Genomic DNA, 20,177 nt, shown 5'->3' with positions numbered 1-20,177 from the left:
TTTTCAAGGAGACATTAAAATGTAATTTTTCCAGTATTGAAGTTCTTTATCCTATTGCAATCTAGTCAGTATTTATATTTATTCTTTGATATACAGGTTGTATATAATTCAAAATTGATTCATTGATTCTATCACAACTGTTAATGGAACTTAAATTGTAACTAATATTTCAAAGATGATTTTGAACAGTAAACAAAAATTCAGGTCGATTTACCACAGGGGTTTCAAACTGAATTCCCAGGGTGCTGCAGTGTCTGTGGGTTTTTGTGGTTTTATTTCAATAAGCTGCCAAAAAGTTAGGTGTCAAATTATTGGCTGTCCTGTTTTAAACACTTTGTGCACTCATCCTTCTCAAGTACAAAAACTTGATAAACCATTCCTCTGTATAGAATCTTTCAAAATCCTTCTGATCTTTTGCACTTCTCGACCACCCTCCATTCAAGCCACAAATCTTCACATTCCACATTCAAGTCTTTTAATGCAATTGAATAATTCAAGGATTGGACCACAAGGTGGTTGAAAAACAGGATTTTAAGTTACCATGTGCGCTATGCCATACTGCTTGTCTGCTTGTAGAAGTTAGGTTTGGGAAATAAAATTGGTCTAATAACTTCAGTGCTAAACAGCTGTGCTGAAACAGCTTTTTGTGGCCCACAAAGTAATTTTTCTTAATGTAAAATAGGATCAGCTGTGCTGTATCTGTTACTAGGTGCATGCGATATCCCAGTCATTTAATATGTGGATAATCTTTTAAAGATACATTTTGTTATTGCGTAATAATCAGATTTATTGCTAAATCACACTGGGCGAGACACGTCTGGTCTGGTGTCTGGTTCACTTTTAAATCGGATATGCATTTTATTTTATATTTCACCTGTAAATGGCAGTGATGCCTAATATTTTAGTTTCATTAATGTTAAGAGAAAATATGTTAAGTGCATAACTGCAGTGTACATTCGGTCAACAGGGTACATTCTTTTGAATGATGAATTATGTTCACAGTTTCTAGTTCCTCTGGCAACAGATATTCAGAATGGCTACCTACTCGTTAGGTAGCTAGTGACTACTGCTCGTTACTCACAGGCTCTCCTTCCTGCTGATTACCGGTAAAATCTGCTGAGATTATTAGGAAAGGGGGTGCCAGTATGGAAATTGATCAGCGACACACCACCGTCCTTCTGGGAGCCCCTTTTACATCATTACTGTCTGCCGATCTGGACTCGAGGAAACTGTGGCCTGGAGCTGTCGTAGTCTGGAGAGGAGTACAGTGGTGTGGGTGGACCTGCTTGCTGATATCCAGACTGATTTCCTCTCTGGAAAATAAAATCGACAAACCTAAAGTTGGTGTACTGGAACATCTGGCCTGTTGTTCCTGCTCACCAGAGAAAGGTGTTTTGTCAGGCTGCACCATTATTTAGATTAGACTGCACCTGTAAAAACCAATCTGATTTAAACTGACTGCCATGCATGCAGATTCATATCAACAATTATCAAGTCCTTCCTATTCTTCTTTAAATAAGTCAACCTAGAAGTCAAATTATATCTTCAGTGGGATGAACAAAGTTGTCTTTACATAAGAATCCTGACACCAGATGTGTATATGTAACATGTGTTTAAGTTTTACATTTACCAGATTTTTTCCCATTTGTTGGGAAATTCTTTTTTCATTCACTGGCATTTTTCAGCAATATGTTTACATTTAAAGTAATGCTTTTAAAAATTAGTTTTAAAATTCTGTTTTGATACTGTAATAAATAGTATATATAAATAAAGGCATACAGATCCTGGGTGCACTATGGCAACTACATCCTGTAATAATGACCATTTGTTATGCCAGATTATTTCCTCTTGAAGTGGTAGAGCAAGGTCACTTACCGCTACGCTATTTTGCAGACCAGGGGGTTCTATGGGATTCTTGTAACCATCGTATCTGTCCAGTGAACTGTACGGGTTCCTGCTTGGTTGGGAACTGGCATAGGGGTTCCTGTAAGATGGATTCCTGGAAGGCACAATGACAGCAACAAGGCACAATCAACACAGAGCCCACAAACATTAATGAGACATTCACAGCTGTAATGCCTTGAATAGCGGTTATGGCGCACAGGGACACAGCTACGCAATGCTCAGGACTGACATCAGACACAGACGCACAGGTGCGTCTGGCTGCACTGCTTACCTGTATGCACTGTATGGCTGCGATGCCATGGGGATGCTGTCATGAGGTGACCTGCTGGCTGGCTGAGGCTTCTGGCCATTCTAAAAAGCAGCATAAATAGAGAGTTAGAAGAGTGGACCGCCAATTACTGTGGTTATTACACATTTCCTGGTCTTTATCCTGACTTCTTTCTGTTGTGTGCTTTTTTTCCTTTTGTCCCTTAACTGTCTTAAAATAGAGTAATGAAATAAAATAAAAATGATCAATAATATAAATGATTATATATAATAAAACCCCCAACTACTTAGCCATTTGATTTTGAACACAAAATGCTCATTCAGTGCACAAAATTGTATTTTTGACCATGAATTTCTCACTGCATCCCCTCGGATGCTCTAAATTAATTTGCTTACGGACCGATTTATTTTGTTTCTGTTCTTTTAAGAATTTCTCTGCGATCTGTTATCAAGAAAGGATTGCATCAGTGATTTGATTTGACAACAGGCAAACGCAGTACAGATTCCACATGAGGTGAGGAGATTTTCTATCAGCATAAGTGCATTGCTATGCATATGAAGCAAATTTATCAATATTGGAATTAAAATTAAAATTTGCAGCACTTAGACTGCATTTAGAAAGATGGCAAAGCAGAGAGTAGTTTTGGTAGTTATATAGAATTCACAATAGTTCAATTTTAATCACAGGAGATAGTTTGACACTTTGAGTGGGTAACACCTGGGCCTGTTTCTGATCATGATTTTGTAGTTAGTTTCTTTTTTTAGTTTTTCTTTTTTTGCGGATTGAATTCTGGCTGCATTGCGTAAAGTGCACATTTCTTGATTGCACATGGAAATGTATTTAAGATAAATATGTAAAATAATGTATGTAAGATAAATACAAGAGGCTTTTTTATCAGAGGTGACCTGAATTAATTGCTCATTTTCAGATTCTCCATAAGTCCGCTCTTGCCACAGTTAGACATCTTAGCTTATCGTCTTCTCCAATCTGAAGTGAGGCTAAAAGGCTTTATTGGCATTATAATTTGCCACCATGTGACAGAGGCAGAAACAGAATGAGGCTGAAATACTAGACATCGGGTGGAAGCGTAGAGCATACCATAGAGTTCAGTGGATGGAAGAGGGGACCTGGTATAGCAGATAAAGGTCATCGAGGTAAACACACCCTGCAAAGTTTGGGGTAAATTCTCTTTGTGTAGTCAATTAAATGTAGTAGCTGCCCAAAAAATGCACAGAATTTTCGGCGATCCACTTTTTCATTAAGAATACTTGCAGTGACCAATGGCTTGATTAAATGATCTATGTACGTCCATTGTAATCTTTGTCCTCTTGTGTAAGCTGCAAACCCCATTTGAGCATGTAGGTTAAAACTGTATTTTTTTAATGCTTGAAAATCAACAGGTTTGAAATAACAGGAAAAGTCTAAATGGGGAATTTCATGCATGTAGCAGCTTTTACAAGTCACCCTGTTCGCGGACTCTGATCATGCTGGTTTTGATCACTTACCTGCAGGTCAGAGGCAAACACTAGATTTGAGTAATCGTCCATTGGGCTGGATTCCTTTTTACTGGAAGATGGATTTGGGTCAACCTTCTGCGTTTTGGAACTAAAACAATGAGACAAGCATAGATGATTGAAAACAAAAGCATTGGTGCTAGTCAAGGAGATCAGTATTACTCAGGTTCTATGTATAATCTACAAAAACAATTAGAATTAGAATGCTATGGAGTTGGCTATTTTTCTGATGGATACGTTGTATCTTGGACTACTCTCACCCTTAGTTCTCTCACTTTAAAGCTAGAAATGTCTATTTTTTCATAATTAGTTGTAATGTGCAATGCATTTACTCAGCTGCACAAGTACAAAGAGCTATATTATTTTTCTTGTTAAACTGTTTATTTTAATGCTCGTGAACCCACCGCCGAAAGGACATATATTGAACACACACATTCTCTGAAGCATATGCAATCAGACCACTCAAATCTGCAGTCCATCAACCGAGCTGCCTCAGTGTCCTGGTGAATGCAGATCTCTGGAGGAGCTGTATTGAGTGGGCTTTCTCATTTCAGGACTCTTGGCGTAAATCACTGCTCTGAGGAAAAGTTACAAGGAATTGCCACTTGGGACACCGTACTGCAGGTCTTATACTTTTAGATCTGAATGTGATCAACTCCAGAGAAGTCCTCAAGCCTCACCGGCTGTTTTTGGCCCACCCCTGTCTCACCTTTCCACGCTGGCTGCTGGTCCTTTTTTCCTGGAATGGTGAACACAATGAACTGCCACACCGACTACTGTAGCCAGAGCCACGCCAGGTAGCGAGGCCACTAGGGCAAAGGTTAGGACAGTCCATTCCTGCTCACAGTCCTCTCCTATGTACCATTTCTCTTTGTCGTTGTTGCATCTGTGGAATGTGAAAGGGAAAGGTGAGAGAAAGGTTCACATACTCACATATTTCATGCTTAAATAAGTGAGTCTGATAAATGGTATTCATGATGCAATAATGTAAAAACTTGTCCCACTCAACATTTTTCCCCACTTTCCCCTACTAACGTAAACGTTGTAAAAGCAAGCGGTGTTGAATCGAGGTATGTACAGTCAATCTACATACAATCTATCAATCAACCAATGGGAATACGGTGACACCGAGGCTTACTTTGATTGACAACCCCCTCAATGTAATATAGACAAAGAAATACAGAAGTAAATAAATATGGAAATAAATATATACAGAAATAAATGAATCAAGTAATAAATATGGAAATAAATATACACACAAATAAATGGATCAAGAAATTAATAAATACGGAAAGGAATATATACACAAATAAACAAATAAAAGAAATAAATATGGAAATAAATACACTACCATGAGAAAGTATGGCAGTGGTTTGTGCCTTACTACTCTCCCATGAATCCTTTTTCACACTGTCTTACTGTAGAATCATGAACACTGACCTGTGTTGCTAGAGAGGCTAGAGAGGCCTGTAGTTTTTGGATGTTCTTATGGGAACTTTTGTAATTTCTTGTGTGAGTTGTCGCTGCACACTTGGAGAAATTTTAGCAGGCTGCCCATTCCTGGACAGGTTCACCACTTTTCCAAGTGTTTTCAATTTGGATATAATGGCTCTCACTGTGATGTAGTGAAGTCACAGACCCTTTCCAGACTGATGTATTTTTTCAACTTTTCTCATATCCTCTGGAATTTCCTTCACTTGTTGCATAGTGTAGAAACTTTGTGGTGCCTACTTCACTCTGATGGAAAGGTTCATTATGCAATCTGGCTGCAATCATTGCTGTGTTCAATCAGCTGAATCTAAGTATCAATTCAGTTTGGTTAATTGATTGATTGAGTAACCAAAGGGCAATTACTTTTACACATGGGGACTCCTTTCATTATGTTTACTCAGTCTACCTTTGTCTAATATTACATTTTGTGCAAAGATCTGAAACCATTCACTATGACAATAACAAGAATCAAAAAGGAGGCAAATACTTTTTTACTGCACTGAATTTACAAAAAATAATGAATCAAGGAATAAATAAACACATAAATAAATAAATGCAGGAATACCCATTTATATCTATACATTTCTGTGCATATTTATTTATTTATCTATTTGTTTTTCAATTGTTGGTCCCCCATAGTTAACTTGTCTGCTTTCTAATGTCTGAATAAAGGGGGGGGGGGGGAACTGTTCCTTTTTCGAACTTTAAGCTAAATTTCTGTGTACGTACAAATTTGTGGAATGGTAATAACATTTTTATCGTTTACTTTCGGTTAATGGTTGATCAGTATGACCCTTCTAAAATATTCTGATGGGTTAATAAAATTCAGCGATGGTAGGTAAAGAGTTTTAACCTCAAAGGACAATAAAAAAAGTGAGTCTTTACCTGCAGAAATATTTCTGTTTTTTACAGGAACATTTAGAATTTTCTTTGCAACCAGCATTTTCAGGATTATCACATGGATCAAAGTCCTGCTTTCCAGCACAGTGTACTGAAATAAAACCCCATAACATCATGATTAAAGAAATAACAATGGACAAAGCAACATAAATAACAATTGAAAGAGCAATTGGTTGTTTCAAACTTAAGATTTAGTTATCCAGTGCTTAGTTTCTTTTGACAGTTTTAAGAGTCTTTATTTTTTACACCGCTGGCTGTCTGGGTGGGTTGCACATTAACTGGCAGGGGTGCGACCAATTTTTGGCCCCATAAAAAGATCTCACAAGATAAGGCCCTTCTCATTCTGTTTTTTAATGCTACTTTTACATGTAGTTTATTAGGGGTCCAGGCAGTGAAGCTGCTGGAACCATATTGTTTTTGTCTTTTTTAATCATTTTTAAAATTATAATTCTTCCCTGAAATGGAATGTGCAGCAAAAATTGTAAATCGTAGAGCTATGAAACATGGCAGATATGTTCCTATGTCCCCCCACTACTCATGTTATCGCAATGATGGCTAGTACCCAGATGGTGGCGTAACGCAACCATTTCCCCAAGATTCCTTTGTTCATTCCAAACAAAATGTACATTCCCAATTTATTATGCCCGTGCCATTTTCCACTATTTAGTCTGGGGCCATTTGGCCGCCTATCATCACTCAGTTAGGCCAGAAAGAATCTCTCGGGGCTGAACCTCAATACGAATTTTAAAATGTTGACTTTTTAAAGAATTATGGCCACCATAGGCAAATCAACTATATTGGGCATGGCCCTTTTTGCTAAAAGAACTGTAACAAACTTTGATGACTCTCTACCAATAGGTGGCGCTATAACAGGCAAATAACTTTAAACTCTTACAACTCTTCAACCGTTTGACCAATCAGGAAGAATTTTTGTATGGTACATCTCTTGAAGACCCAATCAGTATCTCAAATGACCAACATATATCTTTAAAAAGCCATCAGTCAATTAGCTAACAACAGCTGTTTGAAAAGCTTAGCAATAGCCAGTCACCATGAAACTTGGCAAGTATATTTATCTCGACTTCGTACTACCGTAAACCGTAAAATTTGAAATCGGGCGGCCATTAGGGGGTGTTACAAATATGCAAGGTTTCAATGGAAAGGGTTTTTCAAGGAAATTCCTATAACTTACAACTTTGCCTCAAGAACGAACATCAGCAACAAATTTTTTTCTGCCATTTTTAATTTTTTGAAAAACCTAATTTGCTAACTATTCTGTGGCCGTTTGGTCCATCGTCACCAAATTAGTCTACAAAGAATCTCCGGAGACTGAACATCAATAATTATCAACAAATATTTTTCATTTTCAAAACAATATGGATGCACAGGTCAATTAATTGTGGGCGTGGTCATGTTTTACTAAAACAGCTATAACTCATGAATACTATGCTGTGATCCTCATGAGATTTGGTTATGCAAATTGCCTATAAATTGGCTTAAATGCCTAAAACTCTTCAATTAGCTGTAATTTGTTAAGCTACTTCTCTGTGAAAAATGTCATGAAGTAGTTTTAGGATATTGAGTGTCACCAAATTATGGTTGAAAAAATATGAGGAGTCTGAAATTGAATAATTATCAAAAATATTGAACTTTCAAAGCAATATGGCCACCATATGCAAATCAACAGTAGTGTGTGTGGCATTTTTTTCTAAAACAGCTGTAACTCATGAATACATTTTTAAGTAGGTTCAATGTAATTAGGTTTTTGAATATGGAGAAAATCCACATTAGTTGTACTTAAACTATAGGCTTATAACATTTACTTAATAATACCCTCAATGCAAATTATTGCCTTAAAGTCAGTAATTTTTTTAGAGTGTGGCGATTTCACAAAATGGACCTGACCCCTAACAGCACACAACATCCGACCAAGTTTCATTACTTTATAACTTAATCAGTTAATTTTTTTCATTAAACTGTATTTAAAAACCAACCAAAAATTAAGAATGAAATCAGATTGTTCCTTACCATCTTGAACTATCGTTATTGAATCAGTCGAGGTTGTTGAAATTATATTTGTTGTGGGAGCTGAAGTTATTGAAGTTGTTTTATCAGTTACAATGGTTGAAGTTGCTGAATTTGTTTTATCAGTTACAGTTGTTGGCGTTGCTGTATTTGTTTTATCAGTCACAGTTGTTGATGTTGCTGCATTTGTTGGCATAGTTGTACTTGTTCCATCAGCTCCAGTCACTGAAGGGAACATTTGTACAAATGTAGAGGTGCTGAGGAGCAGGGTGAATCCCTGCAGAGCCCACAACTTCATCTTCCTGTGCTGTCCCGAATAAAATCCGCTCAGTGTTTCCAAGAACAGGAGTGCTCTGTTATCTATTACGCACGCACAGCCTTACAAGTATGCACCCATCCCAGAGGGCTTCGTGCTGATAATGATTAACTTGAGACAAGTTACAGTCACAGAAAGCTATACCAAAAATACCAGCACTTACAAATGTTGGCGCAACTGGTGTACCAACACTTAAACTAGTGTTTTGAAGTTGATCGAAAGCTTCGTGCTGAAACTATTTTCCTTGAACGGACCAAAACAAACTGATGTCAGCTACCTGTAGTATTCCATGACAGACCACAATGGTCTGCAAAAAGCTCAAATTTCATTCGCTCAGTTATAAGTATGTGCCCTTTCAGAGATGGCCGAAAGCCTGTCGATACATTTATTAAACATTTTTTTTTTAAAGTATACATGGAGACCCCCAGGTGGTACTTCCACCTTAAGCAAGAGTCTTAAGCAGAGTGATGACGTCACTGTCCAGAATAAATTCCAAATTGTGCGAATGCTGGCTGTGGCTGGGCGTCCCACGGCATTATGTACAGTTGGCTGTAGCGTCTTGCAGGGACTGTATTCTTCAGCTGAAACAGCAGGAACATGCAGTCTACCAGTACCAGCAGCTGAAACCATGTAGTTCTCCAGCATAGTGTTAACACAGCTCAGCTAGTGGACTGCAGACACTACAGAAATGAGATGGGCTACAGTCCCAGATCATGAGAAAAGTTGCTATAATTTTTTAGTACAGTAATGTAATCAGTGAAGTTATATGTTAAGAAATGTACCCTAAAGCAACAAATTCATAATTATCAATACAGAAAATAATATCAGACAGATTCTCAGTCCTATCCAAAATATTCCCAGGTGTTCCCAAATATGCCCATATATTCTTGTTTTAATGCGTAACATTGCTCTTGGAAAGTGATTACAGTGTTTTAAGACAAATCTCTCTCTCTTAATGTTTAAAAAAGGAGACATTTGAAAATTGTAGTGCATTTTTTTGCAGTGCTAAACATGTAAAAAATTAAGCAGGGCTACAGAATGTGCAACATTTTACAAACAGCACCCCGTACTACCATCAGTCAAAATAGAGTTGTTGATCAGCTTGATTTATGCTTCTCTCTACTCCTATGAAACATCAGTCTCAAAACATCTTCACACGTGAGCTGATACAATACAGGCATCAGAACCTGTTCACCTGCTTTCATAACTTTGTTATCTACAAGCCTCAACTATAGCTTACTAGTGAACAAAGTCTACGTTTTAATCTCAGGGGAGTGACAGGTTAACTGATGATGTCCAGTAAAAATTACATGCATAAAGAGAGTTTGTGATGTTTTTTGTTAGTTTTTTGCTTTTTTTGCTTTTTGGGGATTCAGGCCAGAACAAAATGGCAACAACTGAGTTCCTTTAATATATATTTTTCCATTTCATCTCTGCTAATTTTCATTTCTTGTGCTAAAATTTCACTGAATCCAGCAACAGTAAATGCCCATAATGATAACAGAGTGCAAGGTTCTGAGAAAATTGTCCCATACAGAACCACATTAAGACACATCCATAATCAAAGAGATAAGAGGATCACATAGATGAGCACTGCCCTGTAAAATCCAGGGCAAAGCAATATTTCACAGTAATCTTACTCAGATTCAGATATAGGTGCAAATCCAGATCTGCAATAACGTTTATGGACATAGAACCACAAACATGGATGCATTAGCTCTGATGCAAAGCTGGGAGACCATCTATTGCAGTGTTCATGATTCAGGCCACACAATAAATGATTGCCAAATGAAGTATGATTAAATAATATTAATATGTGTGACAATTAATGTCTGTAACATAATTTAGCATACACATTTTATGTATTAATTTCTTATACATGCCGGTGTAGCAACCGAGGTGCAGCAACTAGCAAAAGAAAGACCAAATTGGTGATCATTGCATGTCATGTCAATCAGTGTTGGAGGTGCTATCATTTAAGCATTTTTCATTTATCATTTAAGCAGTTTGGCACAGGAATGCCATGTGATACATCCATACCAACATCATTCAATAACCATTTTGAGTTACTGTCTCTCAAAGAGTTAAGGTTCATAACACCTGTAACACCATGTATATATGTATTTGTGTGTGTAATAATGTGTCAAATACATATTTTTGATATGTAATCAAACTATTAATGTGAGGTAAAGTAGTGCACATTCTCAGCTTTTATTTAAGGGTATTTTTATACATTTTGGTTTCACCATGTATAAATTACAGCATTTTCAGGGCATCATAATGTTTGGGACAAAATGGCGTCGCAGGTGTTTCTGATTAGTCAGGTGTGTTCAATTGCGTCATTAGTGCAGGTATAAGAGAGCTTTCAGTATCTAATTTTGATTCTAGCCTTTTGATTGTCTTCGGAGTCTGTTATTGGAATTTGTCAACATGAGGACCAGAGTTGTGCCAATGAAAGTCAAGGAAGCAATTATGAGGCTGAGAAAGAGAGAGAGAAAAAACTGAAACTTAGGCTAAAACTTAGGCTGACCAAAATCAGCTGTTTGGAGCATCATTAAGAAGAAAGAAAGCACTAATGAGCTCAGAAATCACAAAGCGCCTAGTAATCCATGTAGTTTAAGGTTTTGGCTTACGTTTCTGTTTTTTTTTTTTTCTTATTTCACCCCCCTCATCTGTGAAACATGGTAGAGTTAGTGCTATGGCTTGGGCATGTATGCAATAAATGTACACAAACAAGTATAAATAATCGCAGATTTCACGGAACGTGAAGTTGTCACATTACTCTGAAATTAAGTCAACGTCATCATACAGTTGGTGGGGTTTTGTGGAGATTATAATACTGCAGCAGAGCTTTCACTGCAAGGGGCAGCAAAGGATAGACTGATGACAGTAGGGAGAAAGCACATTCATGTCCGTGGATCAGCTAATATTGTTTCCGTCAAGGGAGAATGGATTTTTAATGGTGTACCATATTTAATGCAGCGCTGAAATGGTATTACACTGCCAATCTTAAAAGAACTATCTGTTGGCAAGTAGGCAAGTTTGTTGTAGTTCTTTTTTTCTGAATTTCATCACTAACAAAAAAGTTCTGGGATATTCCTTTCATCAACATGCTTGATTACAACTGCACTGACCAGGAACAGAGCTTCTCTCTGTAGCAGACCATTCATTCCATGAAGTGGAGGTTCTTACCCAATCAACTTGGATTTTAACAAGGATTTTACTTTGGATAACAGTACAAGGTATTTATATTCAATTATATTTCTACTGTCCTTGCTTATTTTGCATTTAAACTCCTGTTAATTTTCCTAAACAACTACATTTTCCAAACAATTTGACATTTTAGATGGGAGTGAAGATTTAATTGCAAAACCGATGGCATATTTTATGTGCACAATCACAATCCTCCGTAATCACTGAGATTGTAATAGGTCCAGCCTTACCATCTAGTGACCCAGTAAGAGACATGCAGTTTTTCATGTCTCTTGCTGCATGAGCAATGTGATTAGGCAGATTGGTTCGGGCAGTCAGGCGTGAAAAAGAGATTGAAGCGGTTCTCTGCTTGGTTTCACACAGACCCATGGCTTTACTTGAGAGCACCAGCAGCATTCCGGGTGACAAGATGCTCTTCCCAGAGATCGTGGAACTCAATGTGGGTGGCCAGGTATACATAACCCGCTACTCCACTCTAATCAGCTACCCAGATTCCCTTCTTGGGAAGATGTTCACCTCTAAGAGCAACGAAGGGCTGGCGCGTGACACCAAAGGTCGCTTTTTCTTGGATCGCGACGGTTTCCTTTTCCGTTATATCCTGGACTACATGCGTGACCGTCAGCTGCTGCTCCCAGAAGACTTTCCTGAGCGTGCAAGGCTGCAGCGGGAGGCAGAATTCTATAATCTGCCTGAGCTGGCTAAAAAGCTGGCACCCAGACTCACCAAACACGACAATGAAGGTTGTCAGAGTGACAATGAAGATTTCTCTTCCAAAACCAACACTGCCCATAACCTGGACACACTTAGCGGAGCTGCTGCTCCCTGCACAGGCCTGGTGATGGAGGGAGGGGAGGCCAGCCACCACTCTGGCTTCATCACCATTGGCTATCAAGGCTCCTACACACCAGGCTGGGACAGCCAGACGGGCGCCAAGTTCCGTCGAGTGGAACGTATAATGGTGTGTGGGAAGACCTCTCTGGCTAAGGAGGTTTTTGGGGATACACTCAATGAGAGCCAGGAATCAGATTGTCCACCGGAGAACTACACATCATGCTCTTATCTGAAGTTCTCCAGTCTAGATCAAGCCTTTGATAAGCTGGCTGAGGCTAACTTCACCATGGTGGCCTGCAACTCAACTGGAAGCTGCTCCTCTGCCCATGACCAGTCACATGAGAAAATCTGGACCAGCCACACAGAATATGTGTTCTACCGTGAGTGCGCGCCACCAATCTTCCACACATCTCCCCTGGCCTACGGTGTTCTTCATGATGCATGGTTGCTGTAGATTTAGATGCCTGCAAGTGTGTTCCTCCACCTCTCCCTGCCTACCCCATGAAAACCACCCCTCAAGCCAGCGCCTCCCATTTTTAAGCCAATAGGGACATTACTATCTACCAATAACTGCTCTCTGCACTTGCAGCCAGGCAGATATAAATTTCACTCTACCCTTTCCCTCTGTAATTTGCGACGTTTCTGTGTTGCTGTACACTAATTTTAAAGCTAAATCTATATATAACTACTCCATTTGAAAATGGAGAAAGGGCAGGAGTGCTGTGGCTCAGTTGGAGTATAGTGTGGGAGATCCCGAACACCATCGTCTGGCCAGAAAACAATCTGACAATTTGCTTTAAAGAATATCAACACCATCACATAATGTGATAAGCTGACTAGTCTTCTAATCAAGGACTACTTGTTATAATTATAAGGTTAAATCAAATATATTTGATAAATGTTCATTTTAAGTGACCGTAAAAGGGATGAAAATAGTTATCACAGAGGGATGTATCCACTACGAATCCACCAAATACCCTACAATTATGATATTACAAAAAACTACAGGTTAACATGTTTTGTTATTTTTTGTTTGGCAATACTTTTTCTCTTTTATTCTTTTACTTTTGGTTGTTTCTTATCGCAGGAAGCCACTGTCATCTGTTGTCATATGTGTTTAACTGTAACTTGCATTTTCTGAAGCTAGCAGTAGCCACCGAATCTTCGTAATTATTGATTCGAGACTGTCATGCTGCATTATCATTGACAATGTTAATCAACAACATGGTATAACAATATAGCACGCAGGGGATACCTTCATAATGAATGTAAGATCACTATCTTTGCTGTATACTGCAGCTCCATCTGCATGTTTACAATTGTTAAAAGAATGGTCTAAAATGTCCTTGGCACCATTCTACAATTAATTGTAAAGTCCAAGCACTCCTTCATTCCCCAGACTAAGTTTGTATTCCTGCACTTTTCAGCTACTCATAGATTAGTCTGATAGTGCCTGTTCTGATGCTTTACTCCTTCCCTCTAATTGTCCACCACATCTCACCTGGCTCATATCATAATTGGTAATAAATTGTCTGGTCGCACATTTGATGGGGAAATAATCATGAGCTCCTCTTACCCGTACAGGTAAGGTCATGACAGGCTGTATGGGGAAGGATGCCCTACTGACCACTGAGACAGGTACAAGCACCCCTGCATTTGTATTCAAAACTAATAAAAAATATTCAGATCCACACAACTAAACAATAATGTTAAAGGCATACATTTTTAATCCTGAAAATATGTTCTAAAATATTATAAAATAACCATGTTCAGTCATATCTATGATGCACTAGCAGTCTCTGTCTTTACACAAATTTGCCAAATCCATGTTTCTCTGCCTGTATGTCTTCTAAAATGTGTTAGGGACGTTTCTGGGTGTGGTGCTTTTTTCTGCGTGTGGCTACAGAGCCTGTGGAGTAGGATCAGGGTTCAGCAGAGCGTTCGTAGCTAGGTACTGCAATGGCAGAGGTTAAAAAGCAAAAGTACAGTGAAGCGAAATGAAAAGTTGACAGGCTAGAAGATGTAGGAGGAGATTGTAAACACAGGACCACAATAAGGCTAAAAAAAACCTGTATAGTCTGCCTTTAATAAATAGAAAAACAAGTAGCTTGTTTACAGTTTCTGTCATTTTCTGGAGATTTTCGCACAAAATTAATTTTTAACTAAGGCAGCATTATGTGCATTATATTTATAATGTGTATTAAATTTGTATTTGAAATGTTTAATTTTTTGAAACATTGGTGCATTTATGTGAACCCTTTTGGAGAAAATGTCATCAACATAAAGTTAGTCTTTTTGGTCAATTTGCTAGATCAAATTTATTGCTTTAAAAAGAAAACTGGAAGTAAAAAGGGACATTACCAAGAACAATCCTTAGGACCGCCAAATATTTTAACAGTGGAAACAGTTAGGTAAAGAGGTGTGCTGCTGATTTTGAATGAAGGCCAGGACAGGTGTATCTGCATTTGGAAACTGTGAGAATGAATCTGTGCTGCCATGTAATGACATCACCTTTAGGTCAAGGTCTGTACTCCCAGTGTAATCACAGAGCAATAAGAACACAGATTGAGTGCGCTCTTGCGTGTTAAACCAACAGCTGCAGTGAGCAAGACTGCTCAAGGTCCTGTAAAGTAATCATCACCATAGCCATGATTGTTTAATTGTGCTTCTTTACATAAACTTTACAGCCCAAATAACTTTGGGGTTGGTCAGTGGGCTTAAAATCATCTGTGTGGTGGCTGTGGATAAGTGAAGATAGTAAGGAAGACAGTACTCGAATGCAACTTTATTTATTTAGCACAGAAAGCCACCACTATTCTTAAAGTTAACTTATGCTCTTTGGTGGTCACGGGGGTATGACGTTTTGTCTGGGGTGGCATTAGCTCAGGAGATAGTGGTCATTTGGCATGGCTGCCTTTTGCCTTTGGTGTGTGAGTGTGTGTGTGAATGGGTGAATGAAAGGCATTTATTGTAAAGCGCTTTGTGCAGTAGTTGCTGGAAAATGTGCTATATAAATGCAGTCCATTTACAAAAGTCAGTCCATTTGTTGCTCATTTTTTGAAGTAAGGTCTTAAGAAGATATTTTAAGAGCATTTCAGGGTTTGGCGAGCAGTATAATTTAGACTCTCTTGATAGCCTTGGTCCCTCTAACTTTCTGTTTTCACACATGCCTTTCAACTAGTTTTAACTATTTACAAAATATGTATTCTAAAAACTATTTTTGCTTGCACAACTAACCTGACAACATGTCCTGTTTTTCAAACAGAAGACAGGCCATCGAGTCCCATTTCAGCATATTACCCTCAATCTGCCTTGGACAAACTACCCATGACAGATCGATGCATGACCACTGCCTGCAGCCATGGTGATGGTCCCACTGAACTGGACATGAGAAATGGATCCTCTCTGAGTCTTTGTTCAACTTCTTCACCTCCTCCACAATCTCCACCTCCCCTACCTCCTCCACAATATTCACCTCCTCCACCATCTCCACCTCCTATGCAATCTCCACTTTCTCTAACTCCTCCACAATCTTCATCACCTCCACCATCTCCACCCCCTCCACAATCTCCACCTTCTCCACTTCCTCCACAATTTTCACCTCCTCCACCATCTCCACCTCCTCCACAATCTTCATCTCCTGCACCATCTCCACCCCCTCCACAATCTCCACAACCTTCACTTCCTCCACAATCTCCACCTTCTCCACCTCCTCCACTGTCTCTACCTCCTCCACAATCACCAACTTCTCCACCTCCTCCACTGTCTCCACCTCCTCCACAATCTCCACCTTCTCCACCTCTTCCACAATCTTCACCTTCATCTTCTCCTCCTCCTCCTCAATCTCTACCTCCTCCATCCTCTTCTCCTCCTCCACCATCTCCACCTCCTCCACTTTCTCCACCTCCTCTACAATCTCTATCTCTTCCACAAACTCCACCTTCTTCACCTGACAGCCCTGGACTACCTCCTCCACCTTCTCCCAACTCCATCGATCCTCTACCATCTCCCCCTATGCCCCTTCCATCACCACCACCACCCCTGCCTGCAGCCTGCCCTCGTAGACCTGTGCCCAAAACTTTGCCCCGACTAGCAACCCAGGATGAGGGGGGTCCCCCCGGCCCTGATCTGGATGAGGATGAGAAAAGGAGGATGAAGGAGGAGCTGAAGAAGTGTATTGAGGATTTCAAAAACATCCGCATCCCTTCACTTTTTCCTAACCGTAAGAGGCACTGGCAGAATGACCTGCTGAAGAAATACAATGCTTAGTCTTCTACTATGACGCACACTCACACTCCTGCTCAGAACCACGAATCTGGCTTGGACATTAACTATGACTACATTCAGGGCAGTATTGCCATCTATAGACAGTATTTCTACCTGAGAGAGGTAGAGATTTACCAACACACGTATGATTCATTGGAAGGTTTACTACCTGAAACAATCTCAACAAATTTCTTAAATGTAGAGTGTTGTGTACAGAAGATGTTAAATAAATTACAATCCAAAACACGGTGAAGCAGATTGAGCAAGCAGAATAGTCCTCTCAGATATCTCACGTATGATAGATTTAGGTTTGAACAAAGCTCTCTGAAGTTAGCATGGAGTTAGGAACACACAATTGTCCTCAGTTTGTGGCTATCGTGGATCAACATAATTTTCAATGAAGTGGAAAATATTTTTATTTAAATGTCACATTACAGACCACCACCACCCTACAAACTGCGTATAGTATCACAGACATATTTCACCATTTTTCCCTACTATTTTAATGGGGTGTTTTAAATTTTTCTTTTCTCCTTAATCAGGCTTTTAACCTGAAATGCATGCCCTACCACAGATGGTGCTTATCCTTTAATGGGGTCTCTGGCAGCAGATACTGGTTCTGAATGCTCAACGCAGGCAAGTCGTTCTGGGGATCTGACTGGAATAAGGTTATTCTCCCTCAGATATTAGGCTCTGCCCAGGGTTCCTGCAGCCGAAAACTACAGTTGAGAGTCCTCCAGAGTTCCACATGCACCAACTACTCTCTCTCCTCATTGGCAGTCATGACTGTCACTGTAAATTGAAAACATAAAATCTTTTTTATTATTATTATTGCTTAATGATGTACTAGGGATCAGGATTCCGGAACAAGATTTACACTAATCCTGACATCATCTACTTTATGAAGATAATGTTGGATTATCATTTACTATTATAACCCCCTGCAGATTTAAGCTTTGCTCACTGTCAAAGGTTTATGGTGATATGTTCAAACAGACGGCTCACATAGAGCAATGCAGTAAATACCTATGTATAAAATGTCCTGTGATTTCTACATTGTGAAACCGAAACATATAAAAATGCCCGTTAATCAATACCTGAGAATCTGTACTTTAACCATGTGCACTGTTTGGTTACAAATTAAAAATTGTAGTGAAGAGAGCCAAATCAATAAAAAATATGGTCTTTTTGGTCTTTTTCCCAAATGTCATGGAGCTCACTATATTTCTTTTCACATCTTTGGAAGCTTCTTTGCCATTTTACGTATTTTCCTCAAGGTATGGGTGCAGAAGCAGTATAGAAAAACAGAATAAAACAGTGATACAGTTAAATAGTTAGGGCTGAAATTAAATTTAAAATGGGGTTTTAAACAAAATATAAAAGGGTCAGAAGCCCTGTTTTAATCTGACAGATCATTCTATAAAATTGGAGCCTCAACCACAAATTTGTGGCTGGGACGGTGAGTTGCTCTTTTCTAGTGAAACTAAGGGAGGTGGGGTGTATGCTTTTATGGGATGAATAACACATGAATAGGAGGGAGAGAGATAGGTAAGCCATGACATTTTCCTCCTCTCACTCTCTCTGCATTACCATCTCCATTATTAAAGCCTGAGCTGTAATCCTGTCTGGATTATTTAACACCCTAATTCCACTCTGACACTTACCTCATCAGTCAGCCCACTTCACCACAGCCACTGTACATCCTCCAAAATCATTGACTGAAAATTTTTAATGTCTATATAGATAATGATTGTTGAGGCCTACTAACTTAAATCTTTTTGGAGCGGTTCCAGTTTCAAGCGGAAACAAAGGTGGTGCCATTTGGTTTTGTTACATGGAAAATACTTTGCCTGATGGCGAAGATACAACAGGACATACTATGCAGGATTGTAAAAGTCCATGTTTTTTAAAGAGACGCTAGCTGGCTGGATTATGTCCTAACATTCATGTTTGGTCTAATAAAGACCATAAGACAATGAATCCTTTGATAATAATAGCATAGTGCTTAGCCCTGCTTCCAATAACATAAGGAAAATTTAATGTCAGCTTTCAGATAAGACAGCACTTGTCTGACCCTGCCATCACACGTGTGCCCTTCCACACCTCAAGCCATGTTATGTTGCTCCCCTGTCTCTCAACCTCTCTCACCAGAACAACTTAAAATGTAGCCTTTTCTTTACTGTCTAGGGTTTTTGGGTACCTAATTTTAACCAGTTAACATATGTTGTGGTGTAAAGTTGGGGGATTATATTTGCTGTTACCATCTGAGGAATCTGGGCCTTGTGCTTCTTGGTGTTTCATGTGTACAGGGTCTGATGTTCTTGTCTCATAGCTCATCTGGAATTTTTACATTTTCAACTCTAGCTTTTTAAAATATATTGCTTTCTATTTGTTTTTGAACTTTGATTTTGCTTTCCTTGGGACTATTTTGGGAGGACCAGGCTGTGGTTTGGTATTTTGCTTCATTCATTCCTTTTGTGTTTGTAACATGTCCATGTCTGTAACATTGATTTTTTAAGATAGTACAAACTTTCATCTTTAGATTAGATGGATATTATAACTTAATAAATTTCTTCATTTTAATCTGGTTGTGAGTTGTACATTTTTGATGAAGGTTGATCCAACAGGTTGCTCTGCCTTTCAAAAGAAATTACATTTTCGTTAATAATTACCCAATTAAATCAAATAAATATATTTTAGGCCAGAAGTTTTACCTGTTGATGCACTTGTGTTGTTAGCCATTAAAGCTGCTGGATTCAGAATATTAAAACATTTTACTCAATCCTCACAGAGACAACAATGGCAACAGCCAAACATTTGTCATTAAAAAAATATTTCAGACTGATATATTTCAACGTTTTTTCTCATCAGACTGCCTGCCCTGCTTTTGTATTTTTGCTTCATTCAGACAGGGATAAAGCAGAGAGGATAACAGCCAGAGAATGGATCATCAGAGAAAGCAGGTTGAAATTGTCACAAAGTACACTGTAATACACCAACTTATTTCACTGTGCTCTTGGAAATGCAAGCACTTAAGCACTTGAGCTCATCTGTCCAGGTGCTTAGTGTGATGTATAGTGCACAGTGACGTGCTCAGAGCACAGATGTGCAGTGTGCAGCGATGTGCATAGTGCACAGTAACATGCACAGAATACAGCCACATGCATATTGTGCAGTGACATGCATATAGCACAGAGGCATGCATAGAGAACAGTGACATGTATAGAGCAGATACATAAATGGCATTAAATGTCAGCAATTAGCAAGTGATTAGGCAAGAGTATCAGTGCATTGTTGTGTCTGGTTGCTGCAGTTCTCCCTTAATCTGTACTTTATCTGTGGTTGTGCCTGATCTTCCATTTAATAATGCACCATTTCTCACGTGGAGAAGCACATCTGATGATTAGGATCAGTGCTGTGGGGTATGACTACAAAAACACAATCCTTC

At 38.9% G+C, this 20,177-nt stretch overlaps 2 protein-coding genes across 2 annotated transcripts; one reads left to right on the top strand and one right to left on the bottom strand.

The window, feature by feature from the left end:
• Positions 1–47: 47 nt before the first annotated feature.
• Positions 48–8,451, bottom strand: zgc:158432 (uncharacterized protein LOC555281 homolog). Its single transcript, XM_035433998.1, has 7 exons — positions 8,107–8,451; positions 6,064–6,169; positions 4,397–4,573; positions 3,679–3,778; positions 2,177–2,256; positions 1,876–1,999; positions 48–1,313 (listed from the first exon to the last, which is right to left on the bottom strand). Exons 1-7 carry the CDS (start codon positions 8,399–8,401, stop codon positions 1,200–1,202), a joined length of 996 nt encoding a protein of 331 aa, XP_035289889.1. The 5' UTR covers positions 8,402–8,451; the 3' UTR covers positions 48–1,199.
• A 3,548-nt stretch (positions 8,452–11,999) lies between these two features.
• On the top strand, positions 12,000–12,917 carry LOC118235841 (BTB/POZ domain-containing protein KCTD12-like). The gene has a single exon (XM_035433694.1). It carries the CDS (start codon positions 12,000–12,002, stop codon positions 12,915–12,917), a length of 918 nt encoding a protein of 305 aa, XP_035289585.1.
• Positions 12,918–20,177: the final 7,260 nt, after the last annotated feature.

This window comes from Anguilla anguilla, chromosome 9 (assembly GCF_013347855.1).
Source record: "Anguilla anguilla isolate fAngAng1 chromosome 9, fAngAng1.pri, whole genome shotgun sequence".
Classification (NCBI taxonomy): Eukaryota; Metazoa; Chordata; class Actinopteri; order Anguilliformes; family Anguillidae; genus Anguilla; species Anguilla anguilla.
This window is presented reverse-complemented; position numbering and strand designations above follow the sequence as displayed.

What these genes read in the sequence shown, in the direction of transcription:
- zgc:158432 (XM_035433998.1), bottom strand. Translation starts at nt 8,401, where the DNA reads ATGAAGTTGTGGGCTCTGCAGGGATTCACCCTGCTCCTCAGCACCTCT. An exon ending in AATAACGATAGTTCAAGATG is followed by an intron (nt 6,170 to 8,106) that starts GTAAGGAACAAT and finishes GTTTTATTTCAG; the next exon opens with TACACTGTGCTGGAAAGCAG. An exon ending in TGTTTGCCTCTGACCTGCAG is followed by an intron (nt 2,257 to 3,678) that starts GTAAGTGATCAA and finishes GCTGCTTTTTAG; the next exon opens with AATGGCCAGAAGCCTCAGCC.
- LOC118235841 (XM_035433694.1), top strand. Translation starts at nt 12,000, where the DNA reads ATGGCTTTACTTGAGAGCACCAGCAGCATTCCGGGTGACAAGATGCTC.